At 44.7% G+C, this 23,281-nt stretch overlaps 1 protein-coding gene across 3 annotated transcripts in view; it reads left to right on the top strand.

Annotated features, from left to right (window-relative positions):
- The first annotated feature begins 15,722 nt into the window (after positions 1–15,722).
- The window catches only part of PPP2R5C (protein phosphatase 2 regulatory subunit B'gamma), a 191,974-nt gene continuing 184,415 nt past the window's right edge, over positions 15,723–23,281 (top strand). The window contains exons 1-2 of one of the 3 annotated variants that reach the window (XM_073349665.1): positions 15,723–15,940; positions 17,692–17,757. In XM_073349665.1, the coding sequence (XP_073205766.1) occupies positions 15,740–15,940; positions 17,692–17,757 (267 nt within the window). In that variant the 5' untranslated portion in view covers positions 15,723–15,739. The remainder of the gene's footprint in view (positions 15,941–17,691; positions 17,758–23,281) is intronic. The other 2 variants (XM_073349666.1, XM_073349667.1) reach the window with 2 other exon arrangements.

Here is a 23,281-nt window from a genome sequence, read left to right on the forward strand (position 1 = left end):
TGTCGGGGTGGTCCAGGTGCACAGGCTGTGGGGCTTGGGGGGGGTTCTGGGTGAGGGAGGTTAGGCTCGGTGGGAGGATCTGGCTATGAGGGGGAGTCTTGATGTATGTGGGGTGGGTGGATGGGGGAGCAGTTCTCCATACAGTGATCCCTCTCCTAGAAGCTGAGGCGTTATGGCTGCAGGAAGCGGGGGGAGGAGAGTTTGCAGTTTCCTACAGGTTGGGGAGAAATCTGGGAATGGGTCTGACCCAGCCCTGGATGCTATGCAGGGGAAGAGGAAGTCCCGTCCACCCAGCCCAGTCAGGACTAGCAGCTGACCCTGGCGCAGTGTAGGAGCCACCAGCAGGGTCTTCCCCAATCTGACCCCTGCCCCACAGTGATTTACCTCTCTGCTGGCTGCCCTGGGCACCCAAAACATACTGCTGGGGAGGGTCACATGACCACTCTTGTGGCTTCCCTGTTAGAAAGTTATTTTTCTGCAGGGAAGCAAAGAAATCTGCAGGGGACATGAATTCTGCATGTGCACAGTGGCATAGAATTCCCCCAGTATTAACCAAGCTAGTAGTTTTGGCACTAGCTCAGGGGTGGGCAAACTTTTTGGTCCGAGGGCCACATCTGGGTGGGGAAATTGCTTGCATGAATGTAGGGCTGGTGCAGGAGGGAGTGTGGGGTGTGGGAGGGGGTGCGGTGTGCAGGAAGGGGCTCAGGGCAAGTGGTTGGGGCAGAGGAGGGGTGTGGGGTGTACGAGGGGGCTCAGAGAAGGGGGATGGGGTGCAGGAGGGGATGCACAGTGAAGGAGAGGGCTCAGGGCAGTGGTGCAGGGAGGGGTGTGGGGTGCAGAGGGGGCTCAGGGCAGGGGGTTGGGGTGAAGGAGGAGAGCAGCAGGGGGTTGGGATGCAGGCAGGGGGCTCAGGGCCGGGAGTTGGTGCAGGGTGCAGGAGGGGTTTGGGCTCCGGCCCAGCGCCGCTTACCTGGAGAGCTCCGAGGTGGCAGCGGCATGCGCTAGGGCAGGCTTCTTGCCTGCCTGCCTGCCCTGGCACCACGTCCCTGAGGGAGGGAGGACAGAGACGTCCGTGCACTGCCCTCGCCTGTGGGTACCTCCCCCGAAGCTCCTATTGGCCGCAGTTCCCCGAGGCAGGCAATCCCGCAGGCCAGATCCAAAGCCCTGAGGGGCAGGATCTGGCCTGAGGGCTGTAGTTTGCCCACCCCTGCACTAGCTGCTTAAAAATTGTGTATTATAGTTTTGATTTACCTACAAATTGATTTCATTTTCCTAAGTGATCCTTAGTACACAACTGAATAGTTGTTATAATGCCAGAAGATATGTAACTCCCTCGTAGATTTCCACCACAACTTCAACACCCACCCCCCCACAACTATCAAACTGTCTCTAGAACACACCTATACCGACATCAATTCTTGGACAGCACTATCAGCTTAAACAATGGAACCCTACAAACAAATATATGTAAGAAACCCATCAATCACCATACTTATCTCCACATATCCACCAAACACCCCAAACAACCCCCCGAGCCCCAAAATATCTGTTATCTACAGACAGGTATCCAGATACCACAGAATTTGCTCCACAAAAAAAGTGTGGGATACACACCTAAACACACTTAAAACCTATTTTACTGAACAAGGACGGTCCACCAGAGAAGTAGATTGCATCATGGAAAGGGCCACCTAAATACCCCAGGAGAACCCAGCTCAATACAGGAAAAAGAAACCCACTGACTATACACCCCTACCTGTCACTTACCACCCCACACACTGAAACCCATATGGGATATCACCAAATAATTATAACCCATACTTGATGGGGACCACATTCTGAAAGAAATCTTTCCTGAACCCCTCTTCTGGCTTTCAAGTTGTCCATAGACCAAGACACAACAACTGAAAAGCAGCACACAACCTTACCAGAACAACAGATGCAAAACCTTCAGACAGATCTCAACTGCTATGATGATCAGTACCCTCCACATGACACCTTTCAAGATACATGGGTCTTACATATGCCTATCACAATATGTGGTGTACTTCATCCAGCATATCAAATGCCCCAATAACAACTATGTGGGTGAAACCAGACAATCACTATGATCTCAAATTAATTCACACAGAAAATCCTGAACTTGACCATCTCATGGTCACTGCCTTCCAGGTTCCCATCCACTTTTGCTTCTCCTACTAATTCTTCCCTGTTTGTGAGCAGCAGGTCAAGAAGAGCTCTGCCCCTAGTTGGTTCCTCCAGCACATGCACCAGGAAATTGTCCCCTACACTTTCCAAAAACTTCCTGGATTGTCTGTGCACCGCTGTATTGCTCTCCCAGCAGATATCAGGGTGATAGAAGTCTCTCATAAGAACCAGAGCCTGCGATCTAGTAACTTCCGTTAGTTGCTGGAAGAAAGCCTCGTCCACCTCATCCCCCTGATCTGGTGGTCTATAGCAGACTCCCACCATGACTTCACCCTTGTTGCTCACGCTTCTAAACTTAATCCAGAGACACTCAGGTTTTTCTGCAGTTTCATAACGGAGCTCTGAGCAGTCATACTGCTCTCTTGCATACAATGCAACTCCCCCACCTCTTCTGCCCTGCCTGTCCGTCCTGAACAGTTTATATCCATCCATGACAGTACTCCAGTCATGTGAGTTATCCCACCAAGTCTCTGTTATTCCAATCACATCATAATTCCTTGACTGTGCCAGGACTTCCAGTTCTCCCTGCTTGTTTCCCAGACTTCTTGCATTTGTGTATAGGCACTTAAGATAACTTGCTGATCGTCCCTGTTTCTCAGTATGAGGCAGGAGCCCTCTCCTTTCGTGTTCTTCTGCTCGTGCTTCCTCTCGGTATCCCACATCCCCACTTACCTCAGGGCTTTGGTCTCCTTCCCCCAGTGAACCTAGTTTAAAGCCCTCCTCAGTAGGTTAGCCAGCCTGCTTGCGAAGATGCTCTTCCCTCTCTTCGTTAGGTGGAGCCCATCTGTGCCTACCACTTCTTGGAACACCATCCCATGGTCAAATAATCCAAAGCCTTCTCTCCGACACCACCTGCGTAGCCATTCGTTGACTTCCACGATTCGACAGTCTCTACCCAGGCCTTTTCCTTCTACAGGGAGGATGGACGAAAACACCACTTGTGCCTCAAACTCCTTTATCCTTCTTCCCAGAACCATGTAGTCCACAGTGATCCGCTCAAGGTCATTCTTGGCAGTATCATTGGTGCCCACATGGAGAAGCAGGAAGGGGTAGCGATCTGAGGGCTTGATGAGTCTCGGCAGTCTCTCCGTCACATCGTGAATCCTAGCTCCTGGCAAGCAGCAGACTTCTAGGTTTTCCTGATTGGGGCGGCGGATGGATGACTCAGTCCCCCTGAGGAGAGAGTCCCCGACCACCACCACCCGCCTCCTCCTCTTGGGAGCGGTGGTCGTGGAACCCCCATCCGTAGGACAGTGCATCTCATGCCTTCCAATGGGCAGAGTCTCCTTCTGCTCCCTTCCCTCAGATGTATCATCTAGTCCACTCTCCGCCTTAGTACCTGTGGAGAGAATATGAAAACGGTTGCTTACCTGTATCTGCGCTGCTGGTACATAGACGCTCCCCTTTCTTCTTCTGGAGGTCACATGCTGCCAAATTTCTTCACCATCCTCCTGTCCCTGCTGCGCAGCCTGCTCTGAATCTTCAGAACATTGTGTCCATAGAAGCATATCCTGACGTCTGTCCAGGAAATCTTCAATTTCTCTTATGCAATGCAGGGTCGATACTTGTTTCTCCAGACCTTGAATCTTCTCTTCCAATATGGAGATGAGCTTGCACTTTGTACACACAAAGTCGCTTCTGTCCTGTGGAAGAAAGACAAACATGGCACATCCAGTGCAGGTCACAACAGCTGAACGCTCCCCATCCATATCACCTTCCTTCTATGAGCTTCCTCAGGTGTTGTAGTAACTGCTCAGAGAAGCCGGCAAGATGTAGGCCTCAGTGGGCTCGACCCGGGCGAACTCCCAGGCAAACTCCCTTTGTTGGCCTCTCTGCTGTTCGCCACTCAGCTGGTTCACAGCTGACTGGATTTTTATAACAGTCAGGCCCACTCAAGCTCACCTGGAACAAAGCACTCCCAATTCACACTTTTCAAACAACCAATCAAGCACACGGTCAAACTGTCAAACTGTCCCCACAACAGACACTCAGATACTCACCAACACAGCCTCCCTAATGCAGTCCTTAGCGTACCTCCTCTCAGACAGATCCCAGGCAAACTCCCTCTGTTAGCTTTTCTGCTGTTCGCTGCTCAGCTGGTTTCAGCAAAAAATGGTTCAGCCATTTCTGAGAATGAGGGGGAAATATGTTGTTTTTCCAATGTTAAAAAAATTCATACAATTGTTTTGTTGAGAAGTTTGGTTGTCTCCATGTTTTGGAACAGAGACTTGAAATCTGGCGTAGGGGGTCTCCCTTTCACTGTCCCCATGAAAATCCATGCAGATTTGGGCAAGTTATAAGCTTCTGAACATTGATGTTTTCAGATGCTCAGTCGGGTTGCCAACTGTCTAATCACACAAACTCAAACACCCTTGTCCCTCCCCTCCCCTCCTGCAAGGCCTTGCCCTGCCCCTTTTCTGAAGCCCTGCCCCCACTCACTCCAGCTCCCCTCCCTCCATTGCTCACTCTCTCCCACCCTCACTTACTTTCACCAGGCTGGAGCAGAGGGTTGGGGTGCAGGAGCAGGTGCGGTCTCTGGGCTGGGGGGTGGGGCCAAGGGGTTCAGAGTGTGGGAGGGGGCTCCAGGCTGAGCTTGGAGCAGGGGGTTGGGGTGTAGGAGGGGGTTTGTGGTGTAGGTTCTGGGAGGGAGTTTGGGTGTGGGAGGGGACTGGGAGAGGGGAGCGGGAGAGAGTGCTAGGTGCGGGCTCCAGGAGGGAGTTTGGGTGCAGGAGGGAGTGCAGGGTGTGGGCTCTAGGAGGGAGTTTGGGTGTGGGAGGGAGTGAGGGCTCTGGCTTGGGGTGCAGACTCTGGGGTGGGGCCAGAAATGAGGAGTTCAGGGAGTGGGAGAGGGCTCCAAGCTGAGGCAGTGGGTTGGGATGTGGGAGGAGGTAAAGGGTCTGGCTGGGGGTGCAGACTCTGGAGTGGGACTGGGGATGAGGGTTTGGGGTGCAGGAGGGTGCTCCGGGCTGGGACTGAGGGGTTCAGAGGGTGGGAGGGGGATAAGGGCTGGTGTAGGGGGGTGGGGCATGGGAGGGGGTGAAGGCTCTGGGTGGCGCTTACCTCAGGCAGCTCCTGGAAGCAATGGCATGTCCCCCCTCTGGCTCCTACACAGAGGTGCGGCCAGGCGGCTCTGTGAGCTGCCCCGTCTGCAGGTGCCATCCCTGCAGCTCCCATTGGCTGCAGTTCCCGGCCAATGGGAGCTGGCGCTTGGGGCAGGGGAAGCGCACAGAGCCCCCTGGCTGCCCCTATGCCTAGGAGCCAGAGGGGGACATGCCGCTGCTTCCGGGAGTCACGCAGAGCCAGGGCAGGCAGGGAACCTGCCTTAGCTCTGTTGCACTGCTGACCAGACTTTTAATGGCCCGGACAGTGGTGCTGACTGGAGCCGCCAGGGACCCTTTTTGACTGGGCTTTCCGGTTGAAAACCGGACACCTGGCAACCCTATCTGTAACTACTAGAGAACATTCCCTTTCAGAACATGAAGTAGAACTCAGTATTCCTCAGTGACAACACTCCTATGAAATCATTGGCAAAATGAGTGTCTCACCCCCCTTCAGTTGCTAGTCCACATGGAGGATATGTTATATACTGCAGAGACTTGTCAAAACACAGCAAACCAATTAAAAATGCCTTTTTGGCTGTCAGTCAAACACAAAATGGATAATCGTTCTGTTGCAAGCAGTTGTCTAGATAATGATCCTTAGAGTTAAGACTGTACTCTAACCATAAACCCATGGAAATAGGTGTTTATAATATTCTTAAAAATAAACCCGAGAACAGCCTTCTCTCACTGGGTCTTCCAATATGCTGTGCCTTCCACTTTTGACACCTTGCAGGTATCTTATAGGTGAGCAAACTAGTATCAAGATAAACCCTTTATTGCGAACAGAAACTATGTACTGAATGAGGTAACAAAAATTTCTACTACTCTTTGCAGATCCAGGCTGCAACTGCCCTGTCCTGGGCTTCTTTGTTTCTGCTCCAGCAGGAAGTGTGTCACAGAAAACCAAAGCCTGCATCTGGAGCGTGCACAGGAAGTGTTGCATCTCTATACTGCCTTAAAGACTTATTTTATAGTGCAAAGATAAAAGTGGAGGTGGCACTGATTTCTTTTTTTTCTTTTAATACTATTTACTAGTTTAACTGCTTTACTTTTGGTTTCATTTCTGTGCCCTGTGTCTCAATACTCTGTATCTTCTGTTTAGTTCCTCCTGGTCTGATGACTGTAATTTCTTGTTGATGTGTAGCAGTTGACCCATTTACTGATCCAGCATGTACCTGACAAAAATAGTCACTTCTTGCTCCATGCAGAAACGGTCATTTCTGACACCATGTTGTGCTTTCTAAAGCATGGTCAGGCAGCCAAGAGTATCTTCCTTGTGAATATGCTGCAGTCTCTGTATTTCAGGAACCCAGAGTGAGGCCAGGCACAAAGTTTAAACCACAATTCCTTTTACTGGATACATAACAAGATGGCACCTACAGACTCTGAACATGCAGACTCTGAGTATGCCTGTATCATGTGAGAGACCCCTCACAATTGGAGGCCGTCTGGTTATTACACATGACTAGTTTTAAAGAGACAGTATTGTCTTATACCATGCTCATCACCACAGCATCTGAGCAACTACATGTTACACGTTACAGGAAATCTGGTTTAAAATTTGTTTGAAAATCACATACCATACTTACTTTTTAACAGTGTACTACAGTTAAAAAATCCAGATATGAACATACAAGTAACAGAAATAAATCTACATGAAATTATTTCAATTTGTATGCATTTAGGAGAACATTTAAATATATCAGTTCATCATGTTTATTTCAGTCTCAGACCCTATAATCAGAGAATCAGTTGCTGTGTAAATTAGTATGTGTCATGATGTGAAGTGTATTTATTTCAATGTCAAACTTCATATTCAAATAAACATTAGTGTTTTTTGTTTTGTTTGGGTTTTTTGGTAGAAAAAGGAAATGGATTTCATTAATCACACACACATCTAAATTCAGATTTTGACTCTTTAAACGTTGGGGAAAACACTTCAGACAGAAAAGTTCTATTTAGCAGAAATTTTCTTTCTGTCACACAGGTATTGCAGAAGACCACAGTGGCCACACAGTAAGCTGATCTGGTCAATAATAAATCAATGGAAGAGTCAGGATTAAAACTCAGGAATTCATGGCTCCTTGCCCAATGCTCAATGCAGGAGCCCATGCTACCTATTGAGAAGCCAGGTCAGCCTGCTGAATAGTGTCCCTCCCAATAAAAGAAGCAATCATGCATGACAGGGACTCATGGAGCTGTGAAGAGCTGGGGAGGTCCTTGTCTCTCATAGTCTGCCAACCTTGATGCTCACTCTATCCCTTTCCCACACTGCTGCCAAACTATTCCACCCATAAAGATCCAATGGGGAGATACAGATGGAATCATGACTACTGCCTCCAGCTCTGACCCTAGCTCCTGGTTTCTGACACTCAATTCCCAGCACCTGCTCCTACCACTAGGTCTGATGCTGGCTCTGACCTCTAGGCTAGACCACCCATGTCCCAGTTGCCTGACACAGGCAAAAGTAATTTGGGACTCCAGGCCTTGAGAAAGGGGCAGGCATGTATAGACAACATCATTGTGAGAACATCCTCAGAATAAGTAGTAGCCTACACTGTATAATAGGCTTGAAGACTCGCAGCTGCAGAGACAAATTTAGGCTGGAGAGAGAGAACACTTAAAGTGTTCCAAAAGTGGAATGAAAACATCTGTAGACTTTGGCTGCCTTAGCAATTTTTTGTCAGGCCTTAAAAAAAAATCTTAAATGTGCCAAAGGAGAAAATCTCAACACAGCATCAGCAGGAGATACAATTAATTGGAACTCTTCATTCATTCTGTGCTGTGGAAGTATCAATTTAAAGATGATAAAAGAAGATGACAGAGAGGTCTCAACTCTGGAATCTAACCACCTGTATGATTACAGTCTGTATCATTTGACATAAAATTAAGCTTTCCTTTGACAGGGAAGGTGATGAAGGCAGTACATCAATACATATATCATGCTTAAAACAGCAAAAAAAGGAACCAAAGAAAATTAAAGCAAAGCAAAATTAAAGCACCCTGTTAAAAATAAAATATGCCTTATACCCTCAGCTAGGCACATCAGGTGAATTTAAGAAAGGTAATTATTTTATTTAGATTTATTTAACTTCTCCAAGTAATATCTCAGCCTATTATATTAGTTAAAAACACAAGCAATCATCAAAAACATATCTAACAGACATGAAAAAAACCAGACTTCCTACAAACCATCCCACCCTCAAAATGCACTCCCTTTCTTTCCACTATTCATAGTTTGTGGTATGATTTGCTCAGCTAAACTGCATGAAGTAAGATCTTGCATTTTCCAAATTTTTCAATTGCTTTGTTGAGGCACAAGGAAGTCAACTGATTTACCTGAAGTTATTCAGTGTTATTATTATTTCAAAAGTTCCCATCACCAGGGAATGTAGGTGTCAATATGGAACTTTAAAAAGGCATTACTGGAACATTGGAATTGCCATACTGGATTGGACTAATGGTCAATCAAGTCCAGTATCCTATCTCTGAGTAGGGACAGCTCCAGATATATCAGAGGAAGATGTGAGAAGCCTTGCAATAGATGGGGGATAATCTGTCCTGTATTAAAGACTAATTTTAACACCTAATCACTGAAAATTGGCATAAACTCTGAAGCAGTAGGTTTTATATTCCATCCATTTTTTTGTTTTAACTATTATAACTCTGGATATTCTTGTTGTCCCTATAAATGTCCAATCTATTTTTGAATCTTGCTAAAAACTTGGCCTCACTGACATCCTGTGCTAATAAGTTCCATTGTCTAACTATGCACTGTGTAAAAAAAAAAAAGTATTTCCCTTTATCAGTTTTGAATTTGCCATTTTTTAATTTCTTTGAAAGTTCCCTTGCTCTCTGTCTCATAAAACAGGAGAACAAAAACTCCTAATCTACCTTCTCTATACCAGTGGTGCTCAACCTTTCCAGACTACTGTACCCCTTTCAAGAGACTGAAGCCCGAGTCTTGCCACCTGGGGCTGAAGCATGTAACTTAGCTTTGTGGGGCCCCAGCCAACTGCCCTGTTTTCCACCCCATAACACTAGCCCTGCACTTATGACCACCCTAAACCCATCTTATGATTCCCCTGTGATCACGACCCCTGGGTTGAGAAACACTGATCTAGATGAGTTGACATATCCCCTGGAAGACCCCTGTGTACCACGCATACCCCGGGTTCAGAACCACAGCTTTATACCTTTTGTTATTTTGTATACTTCTAACATGTTCCCTCTTATTCATCTCCTGTTTAATGTAACCAATCCCAATCTTTTCAATCTCTTTTCATAGGGGAGTTTTCCTCTGCTCCTAATCATCTTTACTATACTTCTCTGAACTCCCTTTAATACAATATCCTTTTTGAAATGGAGGTGACTAGTACTACATACAGTATTCCAGATAAGAACAAACCACTCATTTACTGGTTTTAGGAATTATTTTTAGGAAAAGAGTTAACAATTATTTTCTTTTCTTCCTTGGACAAAGGGACAATTCCCAGGAGGCAGGAGAGGATGGCTCAAATTCCATTAGGGAAGGCCACGTGGGAGTCCAGAAACAAGTGTGTTAATGGGCACAGGCAACAGGTAGCTGTAATGTCTAATAATATCAGTCCAATAGCTGGTTCCTATAAAACAAGAGGGCATCTAGAGAGTACCTTGGATATTCCAATATTGTCCTCCAACAGGGTACATGGTTATACAGCAACATTCGGCCCAATTGTGAACTATTTCCAGTCCTATGTTGATAACTACCTATGAGGGCCTAGTTATTCAGGGACAGGCGGTAAGTTAAAATATTCCAGTAGTTAAACATTCTATTAAATACTCTGGTTACATGAATAACTTATAACATAGTTCTGCAAAACACTGTTCAATATTTTCTGCTGGGGGAAAAACATAGTTTTGCTATTTTAATTGAATTTTCATAGTTTAACAAGAAGGGAGGAAAGGAAAGAAAAGATTGAGAAAGACCAGGTTTGAACCATTCCCCAGAGAAATTTGTAGCATACCAGAAAGGTATTTTCAGTTATTTGTTTTTATTTCAAAATTTTAACTGATGTTTTTAAAGCTCCCAATTAAGTTTTGTATATAAGAAGTAAAATTAATCATACTTAAGCATTATTTTCATTGTTGACCAGCACAAATTGTATTAAAAATAAGGGGGAAAGATATGCAGTTACACAATATACCACCTTCTGTCACATCAATTAACTGAAGGTTTATGGCTGTACCGTTTTATTCATGATAGCTTGTCCATATGTATGTATGATGTATTGATATCATATGATGATCAAATACTATCCACTCTAACAGTAACTAAGGATGTTGTTAAACAGCAGCTACAAAAGATACACATTTTAAAATCAGCAAGGTTGGATAACTTGCATCTGAGAGTTTTAGAAGAGCTGGCCAATGAATTCTCTTGACTCTTAATGTTGATTTTCAATAAGTTTTTGAATACTGGGGAAGCTCCAGAAGAATGGAAGAAAGATAGTGTTGTGCCAATATTAAAAAAGGTAAGCAGGATGACCCAGGTAACTATAGGCCTTTCAGTTTAACATCAGTTGTGGGCAAGATAATAGAACAGCAGTTAAGAGATTTGATGAATAAAAAATTAAAGGAGGGTAATATAATTAATGACAATCAATGTGGACTTAAGAAAAATAGATCCTGTCACACTAACTTGGTATCTTTTTTTAAGAGATTACACTTTGGTTGATAAAGTGAATAGTGTTAATGAAATATACTTAGACTCCAGTGAGGCATTTAACTTGGGGTATTGCACACCTTCTTGATTAAAAACCTAGAAAGATATAAAATGAACATGGCACACACTAAATTGCATTAAAAGCTGGCTAACTGATAGGTCTCAAAATGTAACTGCAAATAGAATATCATCATCGGGTTGGTGTGCTTCTAGTGGGGTTCCACAGAGATCAGTTTTTGGTTCTATACTGTTAAACATTTTTATCAGTAACTGTGAAAAAAACATAAAATTAGTCTGTAGATGACATAAACATTGGGGGAGTGATAAATAATGAAAAGGACAGGTCACTGAAACAAAGCAATCTGGATCACTTGGTAAGATGAGTGCATGCAAACAATATACATTTCAATATGGCTAAATGTCAGGTCATACATCTAGGAACAAAGAATGTAGGCCATACTTACAGGATGGGAGACTCTATCCTGGGAAGCAGTGATTCTGAAAAAGACATGGGGTTCAAGGTGATAATCAGTTGAATATGAGCTGCTAGTGCAATGCTGTGGTCAAGAGGGCTTATGCAATACTTCGGTGAGTAAATAGGGGAATATTGAGTAGAAATAGGGAGGTTATTATAGTACTTCTGTATTTGGCACTGGTATGACTGCTAGTGGAATATTATGTTCAGTTCTGGTATACACACTTCAAGAAGGATATTGATAAATTAGAGGGTTCAGAGAAGAGCCATGAGAATGACTAAAGGATTGGAAAGCATGCCTTATAGTGAAAGACTTAAGGAGCTCAATCTATTTAGCTTACCTAAGAGAAGGTTAAGGAGTGACTTGATCACAGTCTATAAATACCTATATATGAAGTAGAAATTGGATAAATAAGGGCTCTTCAGTGTAGTAGACAAAGGTATAACAAGAACCAATGGCTAGATGTTGAAGCTAGACAAATTCAGACTTGAAATAAGACAAATGATTAACAATGAGGGGAAATTAATCATTGGAACAACTTAAGGGTATGGTGGATTCTCCATCAGGGAAAATTTTAAAATCCAGACTGGATGTTTTTCTAAAAGATATGCTGTAGTTCAAGTGCAACTATTGAACTTTAAGAAGAATTAATACAGGGAAGTTCTATGTTATGCAGGAGTTCAGGCTAGACGATCACAATGGTTCCTTCTGGCCTTAAAATCTATGTATCTATCTGGTCATTCATAACAATCCAGTTGCACTGATATATTATGTTTTATAAATATGTGCAGTTCTTCAATTAGGCTGTTGATTTCCTCTAGGAGAATTTGATTTGTATATAGTTCTGAATAAATTAATGTTTAACCTTTACAGCACAGCAGACCATGTCAGCAGGACAGAGCCTTACTCAAGAGAATGGATATAAATAGAATTCAGTGGGAGTTGGTACCCAGATACAAGTCTAAAGGATACTCCCAAAGATTTGTAAAGAGGTAGAAAATCCATGCTGTTCGAGAAGCTTTCCCAAAAGTGTGAGATCTTTTTTGGCAAAGTAGGATGATAATTCTTTGCAGTGTGTGGTGCTGGGTTTTATTGTGGGCTGTAGGTACTCAGGATTGATAAAGTGGTTTAGCACACTTAATCACTTCTTAAGGGCAGGATTTGGCAACTTCAACTGAGACAAAGGCTTGGAGAAATTCTTTGTTCAATGTATCTGTTTCAGCCTTTATTTTCTAATATTGGTGCTTGAGTTTTTGACTCTCTCTTCATCTGGCACAGGGTGATAGAAATCCAAGGGTATCTGTGTGGATAACAGGAGGGAACGGTCTGTTTCGGGGCCACTGTGTTGATAGTTGAGGCTAGCATACAATGATAAATATTCACCAGATCCTCTACTCTTTGTCCTGTGGGTGGAGTGCTGCTATCTTTTTGCATGCACTCTTGCATCAGTTTAACACCACACCTTTATTTAAACCAGTGTAACTTCTGGGGATGGACAAACCCTAAGAAGAGGGATTTTTTTTTAAATAAAGGAATGCCCAATAAAGATGAGCAGAACTAGATGAATAAACGTATTTCCTTCAGTGGTATACTGGACATTCTGGTCCAATATCAACCCATTCTTAAACAATTTCAGTGGTTTATAACAGCTAGATATTTTGATGCTTTAAATGTTTTGCAAGTTTAAACTGTTCAGTCCATATAGTCTAAAAAAATATTGGTTGTGGTGTTTAGGAAGCATTCAGAAGGCAGACTGGAGAGAAGGCACAACAGTTAACTGCAGCAACTGCCAATTCAGTAATCTGTTCTGGCTTCCAGACACATCTAGTTTATACTGCGCATGCTCAGACATTAACACACCTATACTAGTATAGTCATATTCATATTAACATTATATCACCTTTTTTGCGTAGTCACTCCCATACTGATAACACAATACTTGTGATTTAATAATACAATTTAATGTTATGGTGAATATATAAATCACTTGTTTGATTAGAAAAGGAGTACTTGTGACACCTTAGAGACTAACCAATTTATTTGAGCATGAGCTTTCGTAAGCTACAGCTCACTTCACGAAAGCTCATGCTCAAATAAATTTGTTAGTCTCTAAGGTGCCACAAGTACTCCTTTTCTTTTTGCGAAGACAGACTAACACGACTGTTACTCTGAAACTTGTTTGATTAGGACGTCACTAGAACAGATAGAATTGTGTCATTTATCAACCACCTCAGCACACTGATTATTGCATATACTATACCAGATCTGGAAAAATCCAGTCATTTAACTGTTACTGTTGACTGAGATGCTTTCCATAACAAGTGGGATAAAAGGGAATATGAGACTTTTCATAAAGTAAAAGTTTCTAGCTTGGTGGTCACAAAGATAACCTTCCAAATTTTAGCAGATGCAGTGCCATCTTTCTGAAATTGCACTCTACAAAATGTGAAATAGCTCACTATTAGGAATCCCAGCGACTCAAACTGAGGTCTGACTCTGAGCTTCTCACCAGTGTTGCCTGTGGTACTCACTGTTTGGGAGTGGGAAAGGGCCTTTTTACATTTCATACTGGCCTCTGGCTCCTAAGCATCTAGTAAATTTTACCAACCCTTTATAGCAGTGCTATAGTTACAGATGAATAAGCACTTTCATTCCTAGTATTCAGACATTTAATGTTCTGACATTACCCCGTGGGTTAAATTTTCTTCTGCTTTTTCTCAGCTGAAAGGTAATTTTGGGCCAAAAGGACCCAAATTTGACAAAATTCTATTTGGATGCTTTTAACATCTATCTTTCCCGTCCATCCACACAGCTGAAACTCTTGTCCAGGCTTTCTTCTTGCATCTTGACTACTGCAACAGCTGACCTTGACAAATGTTTTCTTATTCTGCTCATATCCATTCAGTATTCTGCTGCAAAAATCCTTTTCTTAGCCCTGCCCATCTTTGCCTTCCTCTTCTCTTCCCTACTTGTTAGATTCTCAAACACACCCCTTGGTACTTTCTCCCATGCTGCCCCAAGAGTGGGAGGAGGTTTCCATAAACGTTCGCAAAGCTAACACATAATCCTCCTTTAACACTGTCCTTCAAACTCTTTTTCTATAAGGCCTACAAAAAAAAAATCGACAACTAGACTAGTGTGCTGAGACCACTACATATCAGGCTGACCAATATGGTTCATTGTTTTCTTGTACTCCCTGTCTGTGATGGTTGTCTCTTGTTTTATGCCTAAATTGTAAGCTCCTTGGGGCAGGAATCATCTTTTTGTTTTGTAGTTTTACAGAAAATCACACAATTAAGTCTGGTCCTTGAGCAGGACTCCTAGGCACTACAGTAATACAAATAATAATGTTAAGATAAGCATGAAAGAGAAAAGATGTTAATTTGTTCAGGGTTGTTCTGATGCTTTTTATATTTGGCCTGGATGGATTAAAAAGTAGCTCCTGTTTTCAAATTATAACCTTTGCAGGGAGGTGGGCCTAGTGGAATAATGCATGTTTCCCTAAACTAGAAAACTTCACTGAAAGAAAAAGGATGATAAATTTAAAATAGCGGGATGCCCATGCAGAGTGCACCTCCATCAGTTACTTGTGATTCCATGCTGGGGTAGCTAAACCCAAGAGATGCTGTGCATCTGCAGCCTTCTATTGCGATCAATAGAGGAGCGGGTCTCAGACCGACTTCTGCAGAAGTCCAGATACACGCCAGGAAAAGCTGAGCCCATGCACCACCCAGGGTAACCCTCCTGTGAGCAGCTCAGTCCTCATCCTCAGCGGCGGCAAAGCCCATCTCCGTGGTGAGGCCCTGACGCTGCATGAGCCCGTGGGCCAGGGCTGCTGCCTCCGGCCCACGGGCATTATGTGAGCCCAAGAGACAGCTCCAGCCGGGCAGTGCCTGCGCCCCGCGGAGGCGGCTCTGCTGGGGGTGGGAGGCAGAGCTGGCTTAGTCCAGAGTGGGCGGCTCTACGCCCAGCCTAGCTGAGCCGGGGAAGCGACTCTGCTCCGAGTCTTGGAAGGGGGGAGAGCGGCTCTGCCCGGGCCCGTCCGAACGGCGGGGGGGGGGGTGCGGCTCTAGCGCCGGGGCGCGAGCCCCCAGGGAGGAGGCCGGCGGGGCGGGGCGGGCCGGAGCGGGGAGGGGAGGCACTGCCAACTCCCCCGGCCGCCGCTGTGCGCGGGGATGGAGACAGCCCCGCCCCCTGGCTCACAGAGGGGAGGAGGGGGAACGTTGAGCCCACGTGACGGGGGACAGCCAATGGCGAAGCGGCGTCCCGGCTCGGCCGGGCGGAGGCAAGGCCGCCGCCGCCGCCGGGAGCTGGAGAAGGGGAAGAGCCTGAGTGGGGCGGGGGAGTCGCTGCGAGGACGCCGAGCGGGGACCCCAGGAGGCTGCGCCGCGCGCCGCGCCGCTCCGGCGCCCAACCGACCGGCCATGCCGAATAAAAACAAGAAGGAGAAGGTGAGTCAGCCCGGCCGGGGGCGCCGAAGGCCCAGGCAGCTCCTGGCGGGCCGGGCCGGGCCGGGCCGGGGGAGCAGGCCCCTGCGGGAGAGGGGCCCGGGGGCAGAGCCGCTGCGGGGTGGCGAGCTCCGGGCGGGGGAGCTGGGCAGGGTCGGGCTGTGACGGGAGGAGGGGGGCAAGCGCTGAGGCGGGGCCGGTCGGTCCGCGCGGAGGCTGCTGAGGCGCTCCGGGGTGCTCCCCGTCGGAGGGGGTGGGGGGCGGGAGCCGAGGAGGGGGCGCTCCCTGCGGTGGGCCTAGCCCCGGCGACGCTGCGTCTTCTCGCCCAATTTGTGGGGCCCGATTCGCTCCCATCCGACCCCAGGGAGGGGGAGTTCGCGGTTCAGCAGCGCCAGAGAGATCCAGGGGTTCGCGGCGGAGAGGCAGAGGGGATTTATCGGGGGCGTGAAGGGGTAATTGCTCGGGTACGGGAGTAGTAGGGGGTGGCTACTGTATCGGGTGTATGTAGGAGGAGTGAGTTGTTAGAATAGAGCCCTTAATTTGGGGCAAGGTGGGTAGCTCTACTTTGTGTGGGAGGGAGTATTTTTAAAGGGGGGCAGGTCTCTGGGGAAGCTATTTTTAAGGTTTGGCATCTTCGCAGTTTCTTGGGTAGCTTTATTACTGTAGGTTTCAGAGTAGCAGCCGTGTTAGTCTGTATTCGCGAAAAGAAAAGGAGGACTTGTGGCACCTTAGAGACTAACCAATTTATTTGAGCATGAGCTTTCGTGAGCTACAGCTCACTGCATCGGATGCATCGAAGTCCACTGCGGGTTTTGCTATTGTTCATTTTACACGGAGGGTGATCAGATACTAAGATCAAGGCCATGTACAGGTAGAAAACCCTTAAAGGGAGTTAGTGTTAAAGCCAGGAGTCAGAGTAGCAGCTGTGTTAGTCTGTATCATCAAAAAGAAAAGGAGTACTTGTGGCACCTTAGAGACTAACACATTTATTTGAACGAAAGCGTATGCTCATATAAATGTATTAGTCTCTAAGGTGCCACAAATACTCCTTTTCTTAAAGCCAGGAGTGGAATCCAGAGCTTCTGACTTCCATTCTGTGCCTGTTCCACTAGATAGCTTCCTCTAGTCCTTTGATTTCAGGCAGTCTTTTAGCATTTCCCCATCAGTTTAAAATCAGTTGCTCATGGATTTGTCTGTGTCTTATGAATGTGTTATGTGTTAAAATAAAGATGGCCCACTACTCCAAAAAAGTTTTAGACTATGTTAATGTTTGTATTGCTTTCGTTTCCTTTATCCTGTAGTGAGAGAAATAGGGGCTGGATGTAGTCTAAGTGCAGAATTTGAAGTGAGGAGAAACTCTTGGGTTACAGACCTAGCTTTAACACTGGATTTTTAGCCTCTGTTGCTGCTCCACAGATGCAAACACCTATATAGACATGGTAGATCAGTGTAAACTGTGACTTGCACTGGAACAGCTTACCCGGTTTTCAAAGCTACACTAGGAGCTAAAAACCCAGGGTAGACGAATGCTGATTCTCTGTTGCCTTGTGCATACCATTTGCACTCTTTGCCTCTGTTTTATTAGATATAATAAATGAAGATTCATTGATGTAAATTACTTATTGGTATGTTTTGGAGAATAATGATGTTTCTAAAGCATTTTGAAGATGAAAAGTGTTAAGTATTTGTGGAATTTCTGATACTGAAATTTTAATAGTATAATAGTTAAATTTATAAATCTCTTTAATTTTCAGGAACCTCCAAAATTGGGCAAAAGTGGAAAAAGTGGTAAAGATGGACAAGATAACCAAGAACATGAGGTAATTATTGCTATAGCATATAGTCGTCTTTGTGAGAATATTTGGGAAGACTTTTCTAGAGTATTTATAATCTTTCCCACATTGATATAATTTAGAGATGGCAGAGGCTTGTTTTTTTTGGAAACCATTAGAACTCCTTTGACAGGAAAGATGTTTTACAAAGCTGCATACGACTTTTGGAAAGTGCCTTCAAGGGAATTATTCAAAATAAAATAAACTATGGTTGGTCCTTGATGACTTGCTTTCTTCTCCCAACAGCTCCTCTTTTTCCTCCACTGACGACCTCTGTCTGTCAGCTACTGTAGGCATGTATCTTTTACTCCTGGGGGAATTCTGTGCTCAAGGTTTAAGCCCCCCCCCCCCCCCCCCCCCGCAGATCTCCCTGCAGAAAAATGACTTTCTGATGTGGAAGCATAGGGAAGCACCCCTCCCCAAAAGTACAGGCATGTCGTTTTGGGTGCCTGGAGCAGCCAGTGGGGAGAGAGATCATTGTGGGGGCGGGGAAGCGGTGTGGGCCAGGGATGCCCCAGCCAGTGGCTTCTACCGTGCGCTGGGCTCAGCTACTAGTCCTGACTGAGTTGGGGTGAGGGAGGACGGGACTTGCTCGGGTCAGAACTACCCGCTGAAAACTACCTGGCCACAGGAAGCTCTGCATACATCCACACCTTGCTTCCTGCTCCCCTGTCTGCTGAAGCCCCACCCCCCTGCATCCGGAATCTCCTCGAACGTGTCCCTCTGGACCAGGACAGCCCCCCACACTAGAACTCCCATCCTGAAGAGACCCACCCCTTCTGCACCTGGACCACCTTGTTGACCCCAGCCCACTGAGTCTCAGCCAGCTGCACCCAGACCTCCATTCCCCTAGCATCCAGGCCCCCTGCACCCAGACCTCCCAGGCCAAGCCCTATTCCCTCACACACCCAGACCCTCCCTGCTGAGCCCCTTCACCTGAACCCCCCTGTAGAGTCCCATTTCCTCTGTGCCTGGAACCACCCAACGAGCCCTTGTGCATCCAAATCCCCACTGCACCTGGACCCCCCCCACTGAGATTGCCCCACCCAGAACCCTCTCATCCCACACAGAGCCCCTCCCCACTTGGATCCTGCTGGGCTGAGCCTGCCTGCCCATACGTGGTGCGAAAGGGCAAGGCTCCAGGGTGTTTCTGGGGCAGGTCCAACCCTTGTGCCATGTCAGAGTCGGGTGCAGCCTCACAGGTGAATCCAAGTCGGTGGGGGGGCGGGGATGCGGTGGCATCTAAGGGTGATTTCCCAGCTCTGTGCAGCTGTTGGCCTGTGCTCTCCAGTGCCATGCTGGAGCCTCCATGTTTATTTATTGACAAATAACATTTGCAGAATTAAAATCCTTGTGTGTAGAATTTTTTTTTGGCACAGAATTCCCTCAGGAGTATTCTTTCCTTCCTCTAACCCTTTCGTCAGGTAAAGGGCCTGTCTTTTTCTTTTAAGGTGCCCCAGTTTTTCCGCTGTTACGTCGTCTTCTCTCTGCTGCCAATAGCTCTTCTTTCATGAACTGATTGTTACTTCATCTCTTTCAAGTGGCAGTGGCCTCTTCCAAGCTGTCAAGCGATCCTAGACTTGTGTAACAGTCTTGTTCATTGGCTGCTACTTTTTTCTCTTACGACTTTTTCTATGGGAGGGATTGCTAGTTCTTTGGGAGGTAGAATTAGAATTCAAAATGACCTTGATAAATTGAAAAATTGTTCTGAAATAAACAAGATGAAATTCATTAAGTGAAAAGTAGAAGAAAAAGATCAAATGCACAACTTGAAATGGGGAATAACTGAGTAGGTGATGGTAACACTGAAAAGGATCAGGGAGTATAATAGATCACAAATTGAATATCAGTTGTACAATCTGATACAGTTGCTAAAAAGGCTAATATCATTCTGGGTATATTAACAGGAGTGTTGTATAATACAAGGGAGATAATTGTCCTGATCTGCTCAACACTGGAGAAGTCTCAATTTGATTTGTGTCCAGTTCTGGATGCCACACTTCAAGAAAGACATGGACAATTTGGCGAGAGTCCAGAGAAGAGCAACAAAAATGATAAAATGTTCAGAAAACCTGACCTATGAGAAAAGGATTGAGAAGGGACCTGATAAGTCTTCTAAACTGTTAAGGGCTGTTATAAAGAGGACAGTGATCAGTTGCTCTCCAGGTGCACTGAAATTAGAACAAGAAACAATGGGCTTAATTTGCAACAAGGGCAGTTTAGGTTAGATATTAGGAAAAATTGTCTCAGCCCTGGTCTACACTGCGGGGGGTCGACCTAAGCTATGCTGACTTCAGCTACTCGAATAGTCGACCGCTGCTGCTCCCCCGCCAACGCCGCTTCCGCCTCTCGCAAGCTAAAGTTCCAGAGTCGATTGGGAGCGTATTCAGGGATTGATTTATCGTGTCTAGACGAGACACAATAAATCGATCCCCGATAGATCGATCCGGCAGGTAGTGAAGACCTGCCCTAACTGTAAGGATAGTTAAGAACTGGAATAGGCTTCCAACTGAGATTTTGGAATTCCCGTCGCTGGAGGTTTTTAAAACAGGTTAGGCAAACACCTGTCAGGTATGATCTAGATATATGTGGTGCTTCCTCAACATACAGGGGTGTACTAGATGATCTCTGGAGGACTCCTTCTGCCTTACATTTCTATAATTTTTAAAACCATAGACTGAATTGTTCCACTTCTGACTGACAATTCTGCTGTTATTGCTTTTGTTCCTCTCTTGCTGCTTCACTTTTACCTTTGTCAATCAGCTAGATGTGATGGCTTCAAATGGGTCAATTAAATTGCTACTCATTCTCTGTCCCACACTTCCTAGAGACCTAGCATTACATAGAATCTTTCCATTTGGAAATTGCAAACTCTGTTTGAATAGGTTTTGAAATTCCCTAAAATGTGTCAATGCCAGTCTGAAAAACTGCTTCACTGAAAAGCTCATGCACTTCTATAGTCCTGTTTGTAAATGTCTTAATTCAAACGTTTGTTTCTCTGCTGTATAAAAAGAATATTTTTGCCCTCCTTTCATTCCCAACCAAGAATTATGACACACAGGAAGAGTATGTATTTTTATTTTTACCTTGGGAAGCAAATATATTTCTTGTGAGCTTCACTGAGTTTTCATTTTTTGTCATGAGCAGAAAGGCACTATAAGATACATATTATCAGGGTCAGTTTATTTATAGCTAACCACTGAGTAATCTAGTCATAATGTGCTTGTTAATGAATTCATGTTGAGTTGTGATTTGAAGTTTGGTGAAGGGAAATAATACTTCAGCTATTAGAGTGAAGCCTTCATCAATATGAGATCAAATCTATAGCAGATTATGCAAGCCAATGAATACTCTGAATCCCTTGTAAATTGGTTTGACCACTGTATCTTTAACTTAATACCATATAATTGAAGAACTGTTACCTTTTCATTGGGGTTGCAATTTATAAGCAATTATAAAACCTATCTTTGTCATAAGTGTTGTCTTAATATTAAATTTCTGTGCTGGTTTAGCTTAGTTATACTTACTGTGGGGGTTTCAGGATACTTGTAAGTGACAACTGTTGCTGAGGATAACGCTAGTGCACTGTTTCATTTTTTCTAATTTGGTACCTTTTGCTATGGACAAACTATGGAAATGAAAGTTCTTAATATTAAATAAGGGATGAGGCATTTCAAATAGTGGATGGAAATGTAATTTTCTTTCATGATTTCTTACTGTATTTGCTAATTTATTTGATCTGGATTACTTTTAAATTTAAAAAAAAGAAAGTTACCTGGCAGGTGAATTTTTCGGGGAAGAGCATGCTACAGCTCTTGTGTGTTACCTCCTGGTGGCACCTATTGTGAAGTATTATGTGAAGGAGCAGCACAGGCACAATCCTATGTTGCTGAAAATTCTTTGTGGTGAAAGAGGGAGAATAGGATGGGGAAGGGACCGTGACAAGGATGTGGCCTGAACATAGGATGTGCTTAGCATCTTCAGTCTACAAGGTAAAGCCACAAGAAAAATCTTGAAAACCCGAACACTTACTTGACCTTTATAGCAGCTTTATTGACAGAATATTTGTACATCTTGTAATATGAGAGGATAGTGTTGCAGATTTAACATTTTAAGGCAAATAACTAACCAAGATATATACTAATTTGCTGTATGCATGCTTAGAAAGGAATCTGTCAACATATCAAAGACTTGGTTGTTTCATGAGGTTATATTGATTTGTAGTAAGAGGTATACAACTTATGTGCTGAATTTCCCCCAAAAATAGACTTTTTGGAGGCGATTTTTCATGTAGGTTATCCTAGAATTTAACATAAAAGGAGTGTTTCTGTGAAGTACAACCCTTATTTCAGTATCTACCTCTGGCTAATAGATGTTTGAGATAAATAGATATTTAAATCCTTCTCTAGACCACCAACAGATTTAGAAATGCACTGACATATGTTGTTTTTTCAAGTGAATTTAATGCGTGTGAAAAATGCCAGATTGCAGGGACTAGAGACTGTCCTCTGTTCAAAGAACAGGGACAACACAAGTAGCAATGGTCCACAAATATTTTATTTATAGGTGTTTCTGTAGTGCTTATCTGAACATGTGATTTGGACTTTTATAGCATTTTTTTCATCGTGGATCTCAAAGTGATTTATGAAAATGAGTAAGCATTATCCCCGTCGTACAGTTTAGAAAACTTAGGCATGGAGGGCCAGAGAAGCAACTTTCCTAAGGTTGTGCAGAAAATGCTATCTGAAATGGCTATTACAACAACCTAGGTCTCTAGCGTGTTAACTTTGTCTAATCCACAACAACCGTGCCTCTCAAATGTACTTCAGCCCTGACATAGGGCCCTTTTAGAAATACCAGGAATAGTCTAGTCTCTGGTTTTGTTGGTCACAGATGGATTGTGATCTTGATTTCTAAGGGCTTGTCTACACTTGAAATGCTGCAGCTCTTTGGTGTAGACACTGCCTACACCTGTGGGAGGGGCAGTCCACCTTCCTGAGAGGCTGTAACTAGGTCAACAAATTAATTCTTCTGTCAGCCTAGTGCTGTCTATGCAGGGGGTTAGGTTGGCTTAACTGTGTCACTCAGGGGGTGTGGATTTTTCACACCCCTGAGCGACGTAGCTGAGTTGACCTAACTTTTTAGTGTAGATCAGGCCTAAGCTTTGAAGGATTGGAGTGTTGTATTTGACATCTTTTCTCCCATGTGTTTTTCAAGTGTCTGAGTTAAATGTGTTAACAAAAAAAGCAAATACTTTAAACAGCCTGAATAAAAATCACTTTCCTCACTTTTAGGGTAGATCCAAAAGCTCATTTATCCACAAGCTTTGAGTTAAGAATACATCATCATAGATTTGGGATGGGGGTGATTAATTCTGAATCTGTATGTAACAACTACATTTCAAAAATGAGGATTGGGCATCAGGACATCAAAACCTGTCAAGTGATTCAGACTAACTCATATCATCAATAACCGTTGGGAGACTGGGGTATTTTACAGTTAAAATGTCACC

The sequence above is a fragment of the Lepidochelys kempii genome, chromosome 6 (genome assembly GCF_965140265.1).
Source record: "Lepidochelys kempii isolate rLepKem1 chromosome 6, rLepKem1.hap2, whole genome shotgun sequence".
Taxonomy (NCBI): Eukaryota; Metazoa; Chordata; order Testudines; family Cheloniidae; genus Lepidochelys; species Lepidochelys kempii.